Source organism: Ascaphus truei (assembly GCF_040206685.1).
Source record: "Ascaphus truei isolate aAscTru1 chromosome 20 unlocalized genomic scaffold, aAscTru1.hap1 SUPER_20_unloc_5, whole genome shotgun sequence".
Taxonomy (NCBI): Eukaryota; Metazoa; Chordata; class Amphibia; order Anura; family Ascaphidae; genus Ascaphus; species Ascaphus truei.
The window spans coordinates 50,342-73,396 of record NW_027453861.1 but is presented as its reverse complement, the minus strand read 5'-3'; the positions used below and the strand labels follow the sequence as shown (position 1 = coordinate 73,396).

General features: G+C 57.2%; 1 protein-coding gene across 1 annotated transcript; it reads left to right on the top strand.

Moving 5' to 3' along the window:
- The first annotated feature begins 3,901 nt into the window (after positions 1 to 3,901).
- LOC142474746 (E3 ubiquitin/ISG15 ligase TRIM25-like) lies at positions 3,902 to 12,936 on the top strand. Its single transcript, XM_075580964.1, has one exon. It carries the CDS (start codon positions 3,977 to 3,979, stop codon positions 5,564 to 5,566), a length of 1,590 nt encoding a protein of 529 aa, XP_075437079.1. The 5' UTR covers positions 3,902 to 3,976; the 3' UTR covers positions 5,567 to 12,936.
- The last annotated feature ends 10,119 nt before the right edge of the window (positions 12,937 to 23,055 follow it).

Genomic DNA, 23,055 nt, shown 5'->3' with positions numbered 1-23,055 from the left:
TTCTGGTAAGTGCGTCTGCAGGGGGCCAAGCTTTATGTATCGTGTTTAGAATATCCACAGTGCTATTCATATGCTTCTTTAAGCAAGTGTGTCTTAAGGTGGGTCTTAAAGGTGGATAGAGAGGGTGCTAGTCGGGTACTGAGGGGAAGGGCATTCCAGAGGTGTGGGGCAGTCAGTGAAAAAGGTTTAAGGCGGGAGAGGGCTTTAGATACAAAGGGGGTAGAAAGAAGACATCCTTGAGAAGAACGCAAGAGTCTGGATGGTGCATACCGAGAAATTAGGGATGAAATGTAAGGAGGGGCAGAAGAGTGTAAAGCTTTAAAAGTGAGGAGAAGAATGGAATGTGAGATGCGGGATTTGATCGGAAGCCAGGAGAGGGATTTCATGAGGGGAGATGCTGAGACAGATCTAGGAAAGAGTAGAGTGATTCTGGCAGCAGCATTTAGGATAGATTGTAGGGGAGACAGGTGAGAGGCAGGAAGGCCGGACAGCAGGAGGTTACAGTAATCAAGACGGGAGAGAATGAGGGCCTGAGTCAGAGTTTTAGCAGTCGAACAACAGAGGAAAGGGCGTATCTTAGTTATATTGCGGAGGAAAAAGCGACACGTTTTAGAAATGTTTTGAATGTGAGGGGCGAATGAGAGAGAGGAGTCGAACGTGACCCCTAGGCAGCGTGCTTGGGCTACTGGGTGAATGATTGTAGTTCCAACAGTAATGTGGAAGGAGGTAGTAGGGCCAGGTTTGGGAGGAAGTATGAGGAGCTCTGTTTTAGCCATGTTGAGTTTAAGGCGTCGGAGGGCCATCCAGGATGATATAGCAGAGAGACATTCAGAAACTTTGGTTTGTACAGCAGGTGTAAGATCAGGTGTTGAAAAGTATATTTGTGTGTCGTCGGCATAGAGGTGATAATTAAACCCAAAAGATGTTATTAGGTCACCTAGAGAGAGTGTGTACAGAGAAAAGAGAAGAGGTCCCAGGACAGAGCCCTGGGGTACCCCCACAGAGAGATCAATAGAGGAGGAGGAGGTGTTAGCAGAAGAGACACTGAAAGTACGCTGGGAGAGGTAGGATGAGATCCAGGATAGAGCTTTGTTCCGAATACCTAGAGTATGGAGAATGTGGAGGAGAAGAGGGTGGTCCACGGTGTCAAATGCTGCAGAGAGGTCGAGTAATATGAGCAGAGTGTAATGACCTCTGTCTTTGGCAGCATGGAGGTCATTAGTTATTTTAGTGAGGGCTGTTTCAGTGGAGTGAGCAGTGCGGAAGCCAGATTGTAGAGGGTCTAGGAGAGAATAGGTGTTGAGAAAATGGAGCAAGCGAGAGACCTGGCCTCCCGCGGCAGACAGACAGACAATGAGGCACAGGGAGACATATGTATTCCTGTAGCTGTATCCCTAGGTTAAGGGGGGTACCCCAGCTAGTGCCAAGGTGACCCACAACCAGTATAGGGTTTGTGGGTGCCCCAACCGTATATAAGGTTGGGGGGGGGGGGAGGGGAGCTCAGAGTCCAAACTGAGTCACAGGGAAAGTGTGTGGAGGAATAAGGCAGCAGAAATAAAGAGACATTTTTCCTTTTCTGTTCCCTGTACCCCCAAATCCTTCACCTAAAGTCCCACATCGCTGACGGGGATCCCCGAGACCCAGTGTGTATTCAAATATAGTTTTAATATGTTTAAACATTCGGAACCGATGCCCACACAGGCAGCCCGTGCAAACCCATAGGCGCCGGCATGTCTGCTGGACATCGGAGTTCAGAGCAGCCAGAGGAAGCCCAGAGGTGGGGACAGCATTTGGTCAGCGGGGAAAGGAGGAGTACCAGGTCCGGAGATTAATGGCCGTCCTCCGGGATGCCACTTGTTCTGCCAGACCTGGTGGGGCCTGCCCCAGCGGGGGGCATTGGGATGGCTGGGGGGGTATGTGGCAGCTTGCGTATGCCCCTTAGCTGTTTCACATTTCCCACTGACCTGGCTTTTCTAGCCGGCTCAGCTCCGATTGGCTGCTCGGGAAAGTTCCCACGCGCTGATTGGCTGTCCGCTCTGCTTCTATTTTATGAATGAAGCAGAGAATACAATAAGAAGCCCTGAGCCAATCAGATTGTGTGTTCCCCTTGAGTCTGCGCTGAAAGAGCGCGGGCGGCTTTTCAAAGATGCTTTGTTTGTAATAGCAAAGCAACCGGCTTCTATTTCAGCCTGAAAATCCTGCCCGCCGGAGACTAAGTCCCGACTTCTGCGCCCAAGTTCCCAGAATCGAACGCAGCGGCCGCGCTGGGATTTTGCGCCGATTTGAGTTCCAGGAGATTGGGAGTAACTCGCGGTCAGGAGGGACCAAGTTCTCAGGAGGGAACGTAGCGGGGGCGTGTGGGACTTTCTGCCGATTTGGGTTCCAGGAGATTCCGGGCTAAGTCCCGGTCAGGGTAAAACTCTCCCATAGGGATCCCTGCACCTAGGAGAGTCTAGTTTTCAACCCCAACCCCAAAGTAAGTGTGTCTTTGTGTCTGTATTTTGTGTATCATTGTGTGTAAGCGAATTTATGCCGAATAAATGACACTTTATTTCTCTTCCTTGTTTTGCACAATGAATGATCCCGATAAAAAGATGAATAAATATTTTAAAAATACCCCCACACCCCCAAATAAATATTTTAAAAAAACAGTACACAGGTAGAACCCAAAGAAGATCCCAAAGAACCCCGCTGATCGCTCTCATTGCTATAATCACAGAACTAGTGTCTGAGAACCTCCTATGGTCCAACCACCAGAACAAGTTAGGGTCTAAAACTTACCCAAAACAGAAAGGTTTTATTTTATCAAATACACAGACTAATAGGTTAAAGTATTAACGTGATCCCCACGGAGGAGGTAGGGAGGGAAGGGGTAAGTGGCCTCTGGGTACCTATAATAGAGCTGATGGCCAAATCCTCCCTTCCTTCTGCGGTCCTTAGGTCACATAGTGGCCCCCAGTGATATAGTGAGGTACAATTGTGCTCCCAGCGCAGATACCTGTATTATTATGGCTGGTGTTAGCCTAGTATTGGCTCTAGATATATTGTGCACATAGACAGACTAAAGCGTGAGTAATGATATCAGAACCCCATAGACACAGTACCTGTGCTGTCAGGGTGTAACACAGGCGCTGCTGGGTTTATATATATATATATAGATATATATATATATATATACTGTTATCCCAGTGTAGCCATAATTGGTAAAGCTATTCCCCAGGGACCTGTACACCCGAGATTCAGTACGTTATACCGGGCGCCATATCTGAGAGCCCCCTGTTGTGTATCCGCAGTGTGCTTAGTGTGTTACTGTGTATATATATGTGCCTATTCAGCCCCACTTATTCTACTTATTACTTATAATAAAGTGTTTTAATAATCCAATATTCCTAATCAATAAATGAGGGGCCATTAATATGCTTACTTGTTTGGTCTACAATAGGTTCTGTCCCTGAACCAGTCCTGTTACACCTGACACATACTTTGACCACAGGTGAGGGCGCTGTAATGGGCTCTTAGGTCCTGTTCCTGCTTTGGTAACAATACCTAAATTCTCTGCTCCGATGACTCATGTAGAGACAGACGGGGATATTATACGCTCACGGGTATATAGTCTGGTATAGAATTTATTACGTACGTTCCTCTCAATGCTCGTCTTATGTGTTACTGGGTCCCCATGTACTGCAGGAACATGCTGAGGTGTATAACACACAGCTGACTTAAAAGGTTACCTAACCCCTGAAGTGCAACACCTGTCACATGTCACCAAACGCCTCATGTGAGCACAGATAGGTAACATGCTGCATATTCTTATAACTACTCTTATTCCTCATAGTGTATACTGCAGCCAGGATCTTACAGGGTTAATAGTCTGGGTAACAAACTCCCGCCCCTGTGTGCTGAGAAGGGGAACGCCCCACTGGTTATATGAGAGAGAGGAGAATGTAAGTTTCGTTTCCTGTTGCTGCTTCCAAGCATGGCGTCTGCTGGTCTGAGAGAGGAGCTAACCTGCCCCATCTGCCTGAGCACTTATACCCAGCCTGTAATGCTGAGATGTGGGCATAACTTCTGCCAGGGCTGTATTGGGAGTGTGTGGGATTCCCAGGGGGGATCTGGGCTTTATACCTGTCCTGAATGCAGAGCAGAGTTTCAGGAGCGTCCTGCACTGCAGAGGAACCTGAAGCTGTGTAACATAGCGGAGCGTTTCCTTTCTACTCAGCCGGAGCAGGAGGAGGCTGTGATCTTCTGCACTTACTGTGTTACCTCCTCTGTACCCGCTGCTAAAACATGTCTGCATTGTGACGCCTCCCTGTGTGATATTCACCTAGAGAGACACAGCAAGTCAGAGGAACACGTCTTATCTGAGCCAACCACCTCCTTAAAGACCAGGAAATGCCCCGTCCACAAGAAGCTCTTGGAGTGTTACTGCACTGAGGATGCTGCCTGTATCTGTGTGTCCTGCTGGGTGTTTGGGGAGCACAGGGGACACCAGGTGGAGTCGCTGAATGAGGCCTCTGAGAAGAAGAAGGAGAAACTGAGACATGTTCTGGAGAAACTGACCTCAGTGAGAGAGGAGACTGAGAAAAGAGCCCAGAGTCTGCAGGAACGCAGGAGAGACGCGCAGGAAAAAGCAGCTGGGGAGACAGCCCGAGTCACTGCCCTGATTAGGGACATCAGGGAACAGCTGGACGTCCTAGAGAAGCGAGTCCTGAGTGAGATCACCAGGTGGGAAGAGCAGGTTTCTCTCCGAGTCTCTGATCTAATCCAGCAGCTGGAAATAAAGAAGGACGAGCTGTCCAGGAAGATACTTCACATTGAGGAGCTGAGCAACATCACTGATCCAGTAACTGTCTTACAGGGACGGGAATCAGACAATGCTGACTTCTGTGGTGCTGAGGAGGGAGGTAATGAGGACAGAGAGAGAGAGGGTAATAAGGTCCCTGCTGTAGGGGATTTGTATGAGGTTCTGATCCCACTGACCTTACAGAGATTAGCTGATATTGTGACTGATCTAAAAGCAAAGAGCGGGTTCTGTGTGCAGGGGGATTCAGGCATATTACTGGATATAAACACAGCTGCTAATCATGTATCTGTATCAGGTGACCTGAAAACTGCATCCTGGTCAGAAACAGACCAGTTACGCCCGGATACACCAGAGAGATTTGTGGGTTATAATCAGGTTTTAAGCAGCAGGAGTTTTTCCTCAGGACAACATTACTGGGAGGTGGAGATCAGTGACTCAGGGAACTGGGGGGTAGGGATTTCCTATCCCAGTATAGTAAGGAAAGGATATCAGTCCTGCATAGGAGAGAATAAGAAGTCCTGGGGTTTGTGCATGTTGGATAATTATCATGCAGTGATACATGACTCAATACGTACACAGATATATCCCGAGTCTCGCGTGCAGAGATTAGGAATATACCTGGACTATGAGGCTGGGCGGCTGTCCTTTTATCAGCTGTGTGACCCGATCAGACACTTACACACCGTCACTGCCACCTTCACTGAGCCTCTTCATGCTGCGTTCTGGGTATGGGATAATGGCTGGGTCAGAATCAGGAGCTAGGAGTACTGATCCCGGCCCAGCAGGGAACCCATAGATATAGTGTATATTGTGTTTGTGGGTTTGTGTGCGCTCTCATTGGCTCTCATTGGCACTCAAGCTCTCCCATTGGCTGACTGTGGGGCGGGCCTTGGCTCTTATTGGCTCTCATTGCCTGACTGCGGGGCGGGGCCTTGCTGCAGCCTTGTGGGGGAGGGTTGTGGTTACCACAGATCTGCGCATTGATTGGTTGAATCATTATGATGTCACAGTTTTACACGGGATTCTGGGACTCGTAGTTCACGTCTGTAACTAAAATTGTAACAGAAGAGAAGCAGGACTACAACTCCCAGAAGCCCCTGCAGGCGAGAGAGACCACATGACAAGAGACGGCCAATCTCAATCAGTGCAGTTGTGGAGAGAGAAAGAGACAGAGGGTGAGTAAGTGGGAGAGACATCACAGGCAGACGTGTGGGGTGATTGCACACACAGACAGGACACACAGCCCCTCACATCTGTCCCTCCCACTGCAGGGTGACACAGACAGGACCCACAGCCCCTCACATCTGTCCCTCCCACTGCAGGGTGACACAGACAGGACCCACAGCCCCTCACATCTGTCCCTCCCACTGCAGGGAGACACAGACAGGACCCACAGCCCCTCACATCTGTCCCTCCCACTGCAGGGGGACACAGACAGGACCCACAGCCCCTCACATCTGTCCCTCCCACTGCAGGGTGACACAGGACACACAGCCCCTCACATCTGTCCCTCCCACTGCAGGGGGACACAGGACACACTACCCCTCACATCTGTCCCTCCCACTGCAGGGTGACACAGACAGGACCCACAGCCCCTCACATCTGTCCCTCCCACTGCAGGGTGACACAGACAGGACACACGGCCCCTCACATCTGTCCCTCCCACTGCAGGGTGACACAGACAGGACCCACAGCCCCTCACATCTGTCCCTCCCACTGCAGGGGGACACAGACAGGACCCACAGCCCCTCACATCTGTCCCTCCCACTGCAGGGGGACACAGACAGGACACACAGCCCCTCACATCTGTCCCTCCCACTGCAGGGGACACAGACAGGACACACAGCCCCTCACATCTGTCCCTCCCACTGCAGGGGACACAGACAGGACACACAGCCCCTCACACCTGTCCCTCCCACTGCAGGGGACACAGACAGGACACACAGCCCCTCACATCTGTCCCTCCCACTGCAGGGGGACACAGACAGGACACACAGCCCCTCACATCTGTCCCTCCCACTGCAGGGTGAGACAGACAGGACCCACAGCCCCTCACATCTGTCCCTCCCACTGCAGAGGGACACAGACAGGACACACAGCCCCTCACATCTGTCCCTCCCACTACAGGGGGACACAGACAGGACACACAGCCCCTCACATCTGTCCCTCCCACTGCAGGGTGAGACAGACAGGACCCACAGCCCCTCACATCTGTCCCTCCCACTGCAGAGGGACACAGACAGGACACACAGCCCCTCACATCTGTCCCTCCCACTACAGGGGGACACAGACAGGACCCACAGCCCCTCACATCTGTCCCTCCCACTGCAGGGTGACACAGACAGGACACACAGCCCCTCACATCTGTCCCTCCCACTGCAGAGGGACACAGACAGGACCCACAGCCCCTCACATCTGTCCCTCCCACTGCAGGGAGACACAGACAGGACCCACAGCCCCCCACATCTGTCCCTCCCACTGCAGGGGGACACAGACAGGACACACAGCCCCTCACATCTGTCCCTCCCACTGCAGGGGGACACAGGACCCACAGCCCCTCACATCTGTCCCTCCCACTGCAGGGGGACACAGACAGGACACACAGCCCCTCACATCTGTCCCTCCCACTGCAGGGTGACACAGACAGGACACACAGACCCTCACATCTGTCCCTCCCACTGCAGGGGGACACAGACAGGACCCACAGCCCCTCACATCTGTCCCTGCCACTGCAGGGGGACACAGACAGGACCCACAGCCCCTCACATCTGTCCCTCCCACTGCAGGGGGACACAGGACCCACAGCCCCTCACATCTGTCCCTCCCACTGCAGGGGGACACAGACAGGACACACAGCCCCTCACATCTGTCCCTCCCACTGCAGGGTGACACAGACAGGACCCACAGCCCCTCACATCTGTCCCTCCCACTGCAGGGGGACACAGACAGGACCCACAGCCCCTCACATCTGTCCCTCCCACTGCAGGGTGACACAGGACCCACAGCCCCTCACATCTGTCCCTCCCACTGCAGGGGGACACAGACAGGACCCACAGCCCCTCACATCTGTCCCTCCCACTGCAGGGGGACACAGGACCCACAGCCCCTCACATCTGTCCCTCCCACTGCAGGGGGACACAGACAGGACACACAGCCCCTCACATCTGTCCCTCCCACTGCAGTGTGACACAGACAGGACCCACAGCACCTCACATCTGTCCCTCCCACTGCAGGGGGACACAGGACCCACAGCCCCTCACATCTGTCCCTCCCACTGCAGGGGGACACAGACAGGACCCACAGCCCCTCACATCTGTCCCTCCCACTGCAGGGGGACACAGACAGGACCCACAGCCCCTCACATCTGTCCCTCCCACTGCAGGGGGACACAGACAGGACCCACAGCCCCTCACATCTGTCCCTCCCACTGCAGGGGGACACAGACAGGACACACAGCCCCTCACATCTGCCCCTCCCACTACAGGGGGACACAGACAGGACACACAGCCCCTCACATCTGTCCCTCCCACTGCAGGGGGACACAGACAGGACCCACAGCCCCTCACATCTGTCCCTCCCACTGCAGGGGGACACAGACAGGACACACAGCCCCTCACATCTGTCCCTCCCACTGCAGGGGGACAAAGACAGGACCCACAGCCCCTCACATCTGTCCCTCCCACTGCAGGGTGACACAGACAGGACCCACAGCCCCTCACATCTGTCCCTCCCACTGCAGGGGGACACAGACAGGACACACAGCCCCTCACATCTGTCCCTCCCACTGCAGGGGGACACAGGACACACAGCCCCTCACATCTGTCCCTCCCACTGCAGGGTGACACAGACCGGACACACAGCCCCTCACATCTGTCCCTCCCACTGCAGGGGGACACAGACAGGACACACAGCCCCTCACATCTGTCCCTCCAACTGCAGGGGGACACAGACAGGACACACAGCCCCTCACATCTGTCCCTCCCACTGCAGGGGGACACAGACAGGACACACAGCCCCTCACATCTGTCCCTCTCACTGCAGGGGGACACAGACAGGACACACAGCCCCTCACATCTGTCCCTCCCACTGCAGGAGGACACAGGACACACAGCCCCTCACATCTGTCCCTCCCACTGCAGGGTGACAGACAGGACCCACAGCCCCTCAAATCTGTCCCTCCCACTGCAGGGTGACAGACAGGACCCACAGCCCCTCACATCTGTCCCTCCCACTGCAGGGGGACACAGACAGGACCCACAGCCCCTCACATCTGTCCCTCCCACTGCAGGGGGACACAGGACACACAGCCCCTCACATCTGTCCCTCCCACTGCAGGGTGACAGACAGGACCCACAGCCCCTCAAATCTGTCCCTCCCACTGCAGGGTGACAGACAGGACCCACAGCCCCTCACATCTGTCCCTCCCACTGCAGGGGGACACAGACAGGACCCACAGCCCCTCACATCTGTCCCTCCCACTGCAGGGGGACACAGGACACACAGCCCCTCACATCTGTCCCTCCCACTGCAGGGGGACACAGGACCCACAGCCCCTCACATCTGTCACTCCCACTGCAGGGGGACACAGACAGGACCCACAGCCCCTCACATCTGTCCCTCCCACTGCAGGGGGACACAGACAGGACCCACAGCCCCTCACATCTGTCCCTCCCACTGCAGGGGGACACAGACAGGACACACAGCCCCTCACATCTGTCCCTCCCACTGCAGGGTGACACAGACAGGACCCACAGCCCCTCACATCTGTCCCTCCCACTGCAGGGGGACACAGACAGGACCCACAGCCCCTCACATCTGTCCCTCCCACTGCAGGGAGACACAGGACACATAGCCCCTCACATCTGTCCCTCCCACTGCAGGGGGACACAGACAGGACCCACAGCCCCTCACATCTGTCCCTCCCACTGCAGGGGGACACAGACAGGACCCACAGCCCCTCACATCTGTCCCTCCCACTGCAGGGAGACACAGACAGGACCCACAGCCCCTCACATCTGTCCCTCCCACTGCAGGGGGACACAGACAGGACACACAGCCCCTCACATCTGTCCCTCCCACTGCAGGGTGACACAGACAGGACCCACAGCCCCTCACATCTGTCCCTCCCACTGCAGGGAGACACAGACAGGACACACAGCCCCTCACATCTGTCCCTCCCACTGCAGGGGGACACAGACAGGACACACAGCCCCTCACATCTGTCCCTCCCACTGCAGGGTGACACAGGACACACAGCCCCTCACATCTGTCCCTCCCACTGCAGGGGGACACAGACAGGACACAAAGCCCCTCACATCTGTCCCTCCCACTGCAGGGGGACACAGGACACACAGCCCCTCACATCTGTCCCTCCCACTGCAGGGTGACACAGACAGGACACACAGCCCCTCACATCTGTCCCTCCCACTGCAGGGGGACACAGGACACATAGCCCCTCACATCTGTCCCTCCCACTGCAGGGTGACACAGACAGGACACACAGCCCCTCACATCTGTCCCTCCCACTGCAGGGAGACACAGACAGGACACACAGCCCCTCACATCTGTCCCTCCCACTGCAGGGGGACACAGACAGGACACACAGCCCCTCACATCTGTCCCTCCCACTGCAGGGGGACACAGACAGGACACACAGCCCCTCACATCTGTCCCTCCCACTGCAGGGGGACACAGACAGGACACACAGCCCCTCACATCTGTCCCTCCCACTGCAGGGGGACACAGACAGGACCCACAGCCCTCACATCTGTCCCTCCCACTGCAGGGGGACACAGACAGGACACACAGCCCCTCACATCTGTCCCTCCCACTGCAGGGTGACACAGACAGGACACACAGCCCCTCACATCTGTCCCTCCCACTGCAGGGGGACACAGGACACATAGCCCCTCACATCTGTCCCTCCCACTGCAGGGTGACACAGACAGGACACACAGCCCCTCACATCTGTCCCTCCCACTGCAGGGAGACACAGACAGGACACACAGCCCCTCACATCTGTCCCTCCCACTGCAGGGTGACACAGACAGGACCCACAGCCCCTCACATCTGTTCCCTCCCACTGCTGGGGGACACAGACAGGACACACAGCCCCTCACATCTGTCCCTCCCACTGCAGGGGGACACAGACAGGACCCACAGCCCCTCACATCTGTCCCTCCCACTGCAGGGGGACACAGACAGGACACACAGCCCCTCACATCTGTCCCTCCCACTGCAGGGGGACACAGACAGGACCCACAGCCCTCACATCTGTCCCTCCCACTGCAGGGGGACACAGACAGGACCCACAGCCCCTCACATCTGTTCCCTCCCACTGCAGGGGGACACAGACAGGACACACAGCCCCTCACATCTGTCCCTCCCACTGCAGGGGGACACAGACAGGACCCACAGCCCCTCACATCTGTCCCTCCCACTGCAGGGGGACACAGGACCCACAGCCCCTCACATCTGTCCCTCCCACTGCAGGGGGACACAGACAGGACCCACGGCCCCTCACATCTGTCCCTCCCACTGCAGGGGGACACAGACAGGACCCACGGCCCCTCACATCTGTCCCTCCCACTGCAGGGGGACACAGACAGGACCCACAGCCCCTCACATCTGTCCCTCCCACTGCAGGGGGACACAGACAGGACACACAGCCCCTCACATCTATCCCTCCCACTGCAGGGGGACACAGACAGGACACACAGCCCCTCACATCTGTCCCTCCCACAGCAGGGGGACACAGACAGGACCCACAGCCCCTCACATCTGTCCCTCCCACTGCAGGGGGACACAGACAGGACCCACAGCCCCTCACATCTGTCCCTCCCACTGCAGGGGGACACAGACAGGACCCACAGCCCCTCACATCTGTCCCTCCCACTGCAGGGGGACACAGACAGGACCCACAGCCCCTCACATCTGTCCCTCCCACTGCAGGGGGACACAGACAGGACCCACAGCCCCTCACATCTGTCCCTCCCACTGCAGGGGGACACAGACAGGACCCACAGCCCCTCACATCTGTCCCTCCCACTGCAGGGGGACACAGGACACACAGCCCCTCACATCTGTCCCTCCCACTGCAGGGTGACACAGACAGGACCCACAGCCCCTCACATCTGCCCCTCCCACTGCAGGGTGACACAGACAGGACACACAGCCCCTCACATCTGTCCCTCCCACTGCAAGGGGACACAGACAGGACACACAGCCCCTCACATCTGTCCCTCCCACTGCAGGGGGACACAGGACACACAGCCCCTCACATCTGTCCCTCCCACTGCAGGGGGACACAGACAGGACCCACAGCCCCTCACATCTGTCCCTCCCACTGCAGGGGGACACAGACAGGACACACAGCTCCTCAAATCTGTCCCTCCCACTGCAGGGTGACACTAAAAGAAATACCCACAGTCCCTCTCTTCTGTCCCTTTGTCTTGGGCCCCATAATTTCTGTTGGCGGTCCTGGTTTGCCCAAACACACACAGGCATCAATACTTATTAACCCCGCGTGAGACACACAGCCCGGGTTAAGATGCATAGCCAGTAGCCAACCCCACACTGATGAGACCCATTAAGGTGGAAACAGCTGTCTGTGGGAGGGGTTACTGGCTCTGCATCTTAGCCCTGGCTGTGCTTAAAGCGGTGACCATGCAGCAAGCTTAAGCCTATAGGGAACCATGTTTAAAATGGTTATGAAGCAAAAAGTGGCACTGTGTGCTCATTTGCATGTCATTTCCCAGAATCCCTTGCTGCAGTGTAAGTGCTGTGTGCTGGGTGATAATGGTGAAAGGCGTAAGACATGTAAATGACCATACAGTAATATTTCCATTTGATATATATATATTTATATATCTCACATACCTGTCCTGGGGATATCTGATTGCGTTAATCTGTGTTTAGTTCCTGCTCTGGGAGCGAGCGTATAGAAGTAATATAGGAGCGTATACCCATTACATATATATGTTTGTGCTGTGTCAGTAAATGGAAATGCTTTATAATATAAGAATTGTATGATGCAGAATAACATATTCCTGCTTCTCCCTGAGAATGTTTGTCAGACACGTGTTTCTCTCACCGCGTCTCTCATCTCATTTAATAAATGTTATCACAATATTTCTCCGCGTGTGATACTGTAAAGAGATGCGTCAGTCCCCCGGATATAACTCTGCCGCGGAGTTATTTTGGCCCTAGGTGGGACGGCAGCTTTAAAGGCGCGTGGGATAATAATATAATATCTGATAGTCTTATTAATCGTGTCACCTCCCAATGAGCGTTTATCTATTCCTGTTATTCTGCTGTGTGCAGTGATTCCTGCCTTTCTTGTTATGCTGCAGCATATAATATGTAGTGGGGATATCTGCCAAACATTTACGTTTCATAGGGATAAAACCTGTCCTGTTCATAGGAAATAATGGGGTTACTGTCCCGTAAACAGATGTGTCAGTTCCCCGGTGTATAAAAAGGAGGGATGAGAGGCCCCCTAGTGAGACTGAAGGGAGAGACCCCCCCTAGTGCGACTGAAGTGAGAGACCCCCTAGTGAGACTGAAGTGAGAGACCCCCCTAGTGAGACTGAAGTGAGAGACCCCCCTAGTGAGACTGAAGTGAGAGACCCCCCTAGTGAGACTGAAGTGAGAAACCCCCTAGTGAGACTGAAGTGAGAGACCCCCCTAGTGAGACTGAAGTGAGACCCCCCCTAGTGAGACTGAAGAAAGACCCCCCCTAGTGAGACTGAAGTGAGAGACCCCCCTAGTGAGACTGAAGTGAGAGACCCCCCCTAGTGAGACTGAAGTGAGAGACCCCCCCTAGTGAGACTGACGTGAGAGACCCCCCCTAGTGAGACTGAAGTGAGAGACCCCCCTAGTGAGACTGAAGTGAGAGACCCCCCTAGTGAGACTGAAGTGAGACACCCCCATAGTGAGACTGAAGTGAGAGACCCCCCTAGTGAGACACCCCCATAGTGAGACTGAAGTGAGAGACCCCCCTAGTGAGACACCCCCCTAGTGAGACTGAGGTGAGACCCCCCTAGTGAGACTGAAGTGAGAGACACCCCTAGTGAGACTGAAGTGAGAGACCCCCCTAGTGAGACTGAAGTGAGACACCCCCATAGTGAGACTGAAGTGAGAGACCCCCCTAGTGAGACTGAAGTGAGAGACCCCCCTAGTGAGACTGAAGTGAGAGACCCCCCTAGTGAGACTGAAGTGAGAGACCCCCCTAGTGAGACTGAAGTGAGAGACCCCCCTAGTGAGACTGAAGTGAGAGACCCCCCTAGTGAGACCCCCCTAGTGAGACTGAAGTGAGAGACCCCCCTAGTGAGACTGAAGTGAGGGACCCCCCTAGTGAGACTGAAGTGAGAGACCCCCCTAGTGAGACTGAAGTGAGAGACCCCCCTAGTGAGACTGAAGTGAGGGACCCCCCTAGTGAGACTGAGGTGAGAGACCCCCCCTAGTGAGACTGAGGTGAGAGACCCCCTAGTCACTAGTTGCCGGGCAGAGATAGCAGCGCTGTTCTCACGCGCTATTGTCACACTCACTGCTCCCTGACCAATGCAATGTAGTATGAGGGAGGCGGTGACAAAAACTGTAATAAAGCGCAACAAATACTGTGATATCCTCACGCTGCAGCCTAAACACCAGCGGTTTCCCCCAAACCCGCAAATTAAACCCTAAACAGAGCAGTGTTCCTGGCGCAAAGGGATGAAACGGTTAATACTGTATGTGCGAATGAGCCCAGTGTTAGTTACACTGAGACACACATAATACTGTGACTGCGAGTAGGAGATTCTCCGGGTCAGCTCGCGCTTTGTACCCCTCATATGGAGAAACGCAAGGATATAGTGCGTTCACATTTACTGTAAGGTGCCAGCAACACAGAGGGGACGGTAACACACACACACTCTCCCCGCTGGTAACACACACACACTCTCCCCGCTGGTAACACACTCACGCTCTCCCCGCTGGTAACACGCTCACGCTCTCCCCGCTGGTAACACGCTCGCGCTCTCCCCGCTGGTAACACACTCACGCTCTCCCCGCTGGTAACACGCTCACGCTCTCCCCGCTGGTAACACACTCTCCCCGCTGGTAACACGCTCACGCTCTCCCCGCTGGTAACACACTCTCCCCGCTGGTAACACGCTCACACTCTCCCCGCTGGTAACACGCTCACCCTCTCCCCGCTGGTAACACGCACACACTCTCCCCGCTGGTAACACACTCACACTCTCCCCACTGGTAACACACTCACACTCTCCCCGCTGGTAACACGCTCACGCTCTCCCCGCTGGTAACACACTCTCCCCGCTGGTAACACGCTCACACTCTCCCCGCTGGTAACACACTCACACTCTCCCCGCTGGTAACACGCTCTCCCCGCTGGTAACATGCTCACACTCTCCCCGCTGGTAACACGCTCACACTCTCCCCGCTGGTAACACGCTCACGCTCTCCCCGCTGGTAACACGCTCACACTCTCCCCGCTGGTAACACGCTCACACTCTCCCCGCTGGTAACACGCTCACGCTCTCCCCGCTGGTAACACGCTCACACTCTCCCCGCTGGTAACACGCTCACACTCTCCCCGCTGGTAACACACTCACACTCTCCCCGCTGGTAACACACTCACACTCTCCCCGCTGGTAACACGCTCACGCTCTCCCCGCTGGTAACACACACTCACACTCTCCCCGCTGGTAACGCGCTCACACTCTCCCCGCTGGTAACACGCTCACACTCTCCCCGCTGGTAACACGCTCACACTCTCCCCGCTGGTAACACACTCACACTCTCCCCGCTGGTAACACGCTCACACTCTCCCCGCTGGTAACACGCTCACACTCTCCCCGCTGGTAACACGCTCACACTCTCCCCGCTGGTAACACACTCACACTCTCCCCGCTGGTAACACGCTCTCCCCGCTGGTAACAGTAACACGCTCACACTCTCCCCGCTGGTAACACGCTCACACTCTCCCCGCTGGTAACACACTCACACTCTCCCCGCTGGTAACACACTCTCCCCGCTGGTAACACACTCACACTCTCCCCGCTGGTAACACGCTCACACTCTCCCCGCTGGTAACACGCTCACACTCTCCCCGCTGGTAACACGCTCACACTCTCCCCGCTGGTAACACGCTCACACTCTCCCCGCTGGTAACACGCTCACGCTCTCCCCGCTGGTAACACGCTCACACTCTCCCCGCTGGTAACACACTCACACTCTCCCCGCTGGTAACACGCTCTCCCCGCTGGTAACACACTCTCCCCGCTGGTAACACGCTCACACTCTCCCCGCTGGTAACACGCTCACACTCTCCCCGCTGGTAACACGCTCACACTCTCCCCGCTGGTAACACGCTCTCCCCGCTGGTAACACGCTCACACTCTCCCCGCTGGTAACACGCTCACACTCTCCCCGCTGGTAACACGCTCACACTGTCCCCGCTGGTAACACGCTCACGCTCTCCCCGCTGGTAACACTCTCACGCTCTCCCCGCTGGTAACACCTCTCACACTCTCCCCGCTGGTAACACGCTCACACTCTCCCCGCTGGTAACACGCTCACGCTCTCCCCGCTGGTAACACACTCACACTCTCCCCGCTGGTAACACGCTCACGCTCTCCCCGCTGGTAACACGCTCACGCTCTCCCCGCTGGTAACACGCTCACGCTCTCCCCGCTGGTAACACGCTCACGCTCTCCCCGCTGGTAACACGCTCACACTCTCCCCGCTGGTAACACGCTCACACTCTCCCCGCTGGTAACACGCTCACACTCTCCCCGCTGGTAACACGCTCACACTCTCCCCGCTGGTAACACGCTCACACTCTCCCTGCTGGTAACACGCTCACACTCTCCCCGCTGGTATCACACTCTCCCCGCTGGTAACACGCTCACACTCTCCCCGCTGGTAACACGCTCACACTCTCCCCGCTGGTAACACGCTCACACTCTCCCCGCTGGTAACACGCTCACACTCTCCCCGCTGGTAACACGCTCACACTCTCCCCGCTGGTAACACGCTCACACTCTCCCCGCTGGTAACACGCTCACACTCTCCCCGCTGGTAACACACTCACACTCTCCCCACTGGTAACACCGCTCACACTCTCCCCGCTGGTAACACGCTCACGCTCTCCCCGCTGGTAACACGCTCACGCTCTCTCCGCTGGTAACACGCTCACGCTCTCCCCGCTGGTAACACGCTCACGCTCTCCCCGCTGGTAACACACTCACACTGTCCCCGCTGGTAACACGCTCACACTCTCCCCGCTGGTAACACGCTCACGCTCTCCCCGCTGGTAACACACTCACACTCTCCCCGCTGGTAACACACTCACACTCTCCCTGCTGGTAACACGCTCATACTCTCCCCGCTGGTAACACACTCACACTCTCCCTGCTGGTAACACGCGCACACTCTCCTTGCTGGTAACACGCTCACACTCTCCCCGCTGGTATCACACTCTCCCCGCTGGTAACACGCTCACACTCTCCCCGCTGGTAACACGCTCACACTCTCCCCGCTGGTAACACGCTCACACTCTCCCCGCTGGTAACACGCTCACACTCTCCCCGCTGGTAACACGCTCACACTCTCCCCGCTGGTAACACGCTCACACTCTCCCCGCTGGTAACACGCTCACACTCTCCCCGCTGGTAACACGCTCACGCTCTCCCCGCTGGTAACACACTCACACTCTCCCCGCTGGTAACACGCTCACACTCTCCCCACTGGTAACACCGCTCACACTCTCCCCGCTGGTAACACACTCACACTCTCCCCACTGGTAACACCGCTCACACTCTCCCCGCTGGTAACACGCTCACGCTCTCCCCGCTGGTAACACGCTCACGCTCTCCCCGCTGGTAACACGCTCACGCTCTCCCCGCTGGTAACACGCTCACGCTCTCCCCGCTGGTAACACGCTCACGCTCTCCCCGCTGGTAACACACTCACACTGTCCCCGCTGGTAACACGCTCACACTCTCCCCGCTGATAACATGCTCACATTCTCCCCGTTGTTAACATGCTCACACTCTCCCCGCTGGTAACACGCTCACACTCTCCCCGCTGGTAACACGCTCACGCTCTCCCCGCTGGTAACACGCTCACACTCTCCCCGCTGGTAACACGCTCACACTCTTCCCGCTGGTAACACGCTCACGCTCTCCCCGCTGGTAACACGCTCACGCTCTCCCCGCTGGTAACACGCTCACACTCTCCCCGCTGGTAACACGCTCACACTCTTCCCGCTGGTAACACGCTCACGCTCTCCCCGCTGGTAACACGCTCACGCTCTCCCCGCTGGTAACACGCTCACGCTCTCCCCGCTGGTAACACGCTCTCCCCGCTGGTAACACGCTCACACTCTCCCCGCTGGTAACACACTCACACTCTCCCCGCTGGTATCACGCTCTCCCCGCTGGTAACACGCTCTCCCCGCTGGTAACATGCTCACACTCTCCCCGCTGGTAACACGCTCACACTCTCCCCGCTGGTAACACGCTCTCCCCGCTGGTAACACGCTCACACTCTCCCCGCTGGTAACACGCTCACACTCTCCCCGCTGGTAACACGCTCACACTCTCCCCGCTGGTAACACGCTCACACTCTCCCCGCTGGTAACACGCTCACACTCTCCCCGCTGTTAACACGCTAACACTCTCCCCGCTGGTAACACGCTCACACTCTCCCCGCTGGTAACACGCTCACACTCTCCCCGCTGGTAACACGCTCACACTCTCCCCGCTGGTAACACGCTCACACTCTCCCCGCTGGTAACACGCTCTCCCCGCTGGTAACACGCTCACACTCTCCCCGCTGGTAACACACTCACACTCTCCCCGCTGGTAACACGCTCTCCCCGCTGGTAACACGCTCTCCCCGCTGGTAACATGCTCACACTCTCCCCGCTGGTAACACGCTCACACTCTCCCCGCTGGTAACACGCTCTCCCCGCTGGTAACACGCTCTCCCCGCTGGTAACACGCTCTCCCCGCTGGTAACACGCTCACACTCTCCCCGCTGGTAACACGCTCACACTCTCCCCGCTGGTAACACGCTCACACTCTCCCCGCTGGTAACACGCTCACACTCTCCCCGCTGGTAACACGCTCACACTCTCCCCGCTGGTAACACGCTCACACTCTCCCCGCTGGTAACACGCTCACACTCTCCCCGCTGGTAACACGCTCACACTCTCCCCGCTGGTAACACGCTCACACTCTCCCCGCTGGTAACACGCTCACGCTCTCCCCGCTGGTAACACGCTCACGCTCTCCCCGTTGGTAACACGCTCACGCTCTCCCCGCTGGTAACACGCTCACGCTCTCCCCGCTGGTAACACGCTCACGCTCTCCCCGCTGGTAACACGCTCACACTCTCCCCGCTGGTAACACGCTCACACTCTCCCCGCTGGTAACACGCTCACACTCTCCCCGCTGGTAACACGCTCACTCTCTCCCCGCTGGTAACACGCTCACTCTCTCCCCGCTGGTAACACGCTCACACTCTCCCCGCTGGTAACACGCTCACACTCTCCCCGCTGGTAACACGCTCTCTCCGCTGGTAACACGCTCACACTCTCCCCGCTGGTAACACGCTCACACTCTCCCCGCTGGTAACACGCTCACACTCTCCCCGCTGGTAACACGCTCTCCCCGCTGGTAACACGCTCACACTCTCCCCGCTGGTAACACACTCACACTCTCCCCGCTGGTAACACGCTCACACTCTCCCCGCTGGTAACACACGCACACTCTCCCCGCTGGTAACACGCTCACGCTCTCCCCGCTGGTAACACACTCACACTCTCCCCGCTGGTAACACGCTCACACTCTTCCCGCTGGTAACACACTCACACTCTCCCCGCTGGTAACACACTCACACTCTCCCCGCTGGTAACACGCTCACACTCTCCCCGCTGGTAACACGCTCACACTCTCCCCGCTGGTAACACGCTCACACTCTCCCCGCTGGTAACACGCTCTCCCCGCTGGTAACACGCTCACACTCTCCCCGCTGGTAACACGCTCACACTCTCCCCGCTGGTAACACGCTCACACTCTCCCCGCTGGTAACACGCTCACACTCTCCCCGCTGGTAACACGCTCACACTCTCCCCGCTGGTAACACGCTCACACTCTCCCCGCTGGTAACACGCTCTCCCCGCTGGTAACACGCTCACACTCTCCCCGCTGGTAACACACTCACACTCTCCCCGCTGGTAACACGCTCACACTCTCCCCGCTGGTAACACACGCACACTCTCCCCGCTGGTAACACGCTCACGCTCTCCCCGCTGGTAACACGCTCACATTCTTCCCGCTGGTAACACACTCACACTCTCCCCGCTGGTAACACACTCACACTCTCCCCGCTGGTAACACGCTCACACTCTCCCCGCTGGTAACACGCTCACACTCTCCCCGCTGGTAACACGCTCTCCCCGCTGGTAACACGCTCACACTCTCCCCGCTGGTAACACACTCACACTCTCCCCGCTGGTAACACGCTCACACTCTCCCCGCTGGTAACACACGCACACTCTCCCCGCTGGTAACACGCTCACGCTCTCCCCGCTGGTAACACACTCACACTCTCCCCGCTGGTAACACGCTCACATTCTTCCCGCTGGTAACACACTCACACTCTCCCCGCTGGTAACACACTCACACTCTCCCCGCTGGTAACACGCTCACACTCTCCCCGCTGGTAACACACTCACGCTCTCCCCGCTGGTAACACGCTCACACTCTCCCCGCTGGTAACACGCTCACGCTCTCCCCGCTGGTAACACGCTCTCCCCGCTGGTCACACGCTCACACTCTCCCCGCTGGTAACACGCTCACAGTCTCCCCGCTGGTAACACGCTCACACTCTCCCCGCTGGTAACACGCTCACACTCTCCCCGCTGGTAACACGCTCACACTCTCCCCGCTGGTAACACGCCACACTCTTCCCGCTGGTAACACACTCACACTCTCCCCGCTGGTAACACGCGCACACTCTCCCCGCTGGTAACACGCGCACACTCTCCCCGCTGGTAACACGCTCTCTCCGCTGGTAACACACTCACACTCTCCCCGCTGGTAACACGCGCACACTCTCCCCGCTGGTAACACGCGCACACTCTCCCCGCTGGTAACACGCTCTCCCCGCTGGTAACACGCGCAAACTCTCCCCGCTGGTAACACACTCACACTCTCCCTGCTGGTAACACGCTCATACTCTCCCCGCTGGTAACACACTCACACTCTCCCTGCTGGTAACACGCGCACACTCTCCTTGCTGGTAACACGCTCTCTCCGCTGGTAACACGCTCACACTCTCCCCGCTGGTAACACGCTCACACTCTCCCCGCTGGTAACACGCTCACACTCTCCCCGCTGGTAACACGCTCTCCCCGCTGGTAACACGCTCACACTCTCCCCGCTGGTAACACACTCACACTCTCCCCGCTGGTAACACGCTCACACTCTCCCCGCTGGTAACACACGCACACTCTCCCCGCTGGTAACACGCTCACGCTCTCCCCGCTGGTAACACACTCACACTCTCCCCGCTGGTAACACGCTCACACTCTTCCCGCTGGTAACACACTCACACTCTCCCCGCTGGTAACACACTCACACTCTCCCCGCTGGTAACACGCTCACACTCTCCCCGCTGGTAACACGCTCACACTCTCCCCGCTGGTAACACGCTCACACTCTCCCCGCTGGTAACACGCTCTCCCCGCTGGTAACACGCTCACACTCTCCCCGCTGGTAACACGCTCACACTCTCCCCGCTGGTAACACGCTCACACTCTCCCCGCTGGTAACACGCTCACACTCTCCCCGCTGGTAACACGCTCACACTCTCCCCGCTGGTAACACGCTCACACTCTCCCCGCTGGTAACACGCTCTCCCCGCTGGTAACACGCTCACACTCTCCCCGCTGGTAACACACTCACACTCTCCCCGCTGGTAACACGCTCACACTCTCCCCGCTGGTAACACACGCACACTCTCCCCGCTGGTAACACGCTCACGCTCTCCCCGCTGGTAACACGCTCACATTCTTCCCGCTGGTAACACACTCACACTCTCCCCGCTGGTAACACACTCACACTCTCCCCGCTGGTAACACGCTCACACTCTCCCCGCTGGTAACACGCTCACACTCTCCCCGCTGGTAACACGCTCTCCCCGCTGGTAACACGCTCACACTCTCCCCGCTGGTAACACACTCACACTCTCCCCGCTGGTAACACGCTCACACTCTCCCCGCTGGTAACACACGCACACTCTCCCCGCTGGTAACACGCTCACGCTCTCCCCGCTGGTAACACACTCACACTCTCCCCGCTGGTAACACGCTCACATTCTTCCCGCTGGTAACACACTCACACTCTCCCCGCTGGTAACACACTCACACTCTCCCCGCTGGTAACACGCTCACACTCTCCCCGCTGGTAACACACTCACGCTCTCCCCGCTGGTAACACGCTCACACTCTCCCCGCTGGTAACACGCTCACGCTCTCCCCGCTGGTAACACGCTCTCCCCGCTGGTCACACGCTCACACTCTCCCCGCTGGTAACACGCTCACAGTCTCCCCGCTGGTAACACGCTCACACTCTCCCCGCTGGTAACACGCTCACACTCTCCCCGCTGGTAACACGCTCACACTCTCCCCGCTGGTAACACGCCACACTCTTCCCGCTGGTAACACACTCACACTCTCCCCGCTGGTAACACGCGCACACTCTCCCCGCTGGTAACACGCGCACACTCTCCCCGCTGGTAACACGCTCTCTCCGCTGGTAACACACTCACACTCTCCCCGCTGGTAACACGCGCACACTCTCCCCGCTGGTAACACGCGCACACTCTCCCCGCTGGTAACACGCTCTCCCCGCTGGTAACACGCGCAAACTCTCCCCGCTGGTAACACACTCACACTCTCCCTGCTGGTAACACGCTCATACTCTCCCCGCTGGTAACACACTCACACTCTCCCTGCTGGTAACACGCGCACACTCTCCTTGCTGGTAACACGCTCACACTCTCCCCGCTGGTATCACACTCTCCCCGCTGGTAACACGCTCACACTCTCCCCGCTGGTAACACGCTCACACTCTCCCCGCTGGTAACACGCTCACACTCTCCCCGCTGGTAACACGCTCACACTCTCCCCGCTGGTAACACGCTCACACTCTCCCCGCTGGTAACACGCTCACACTCTC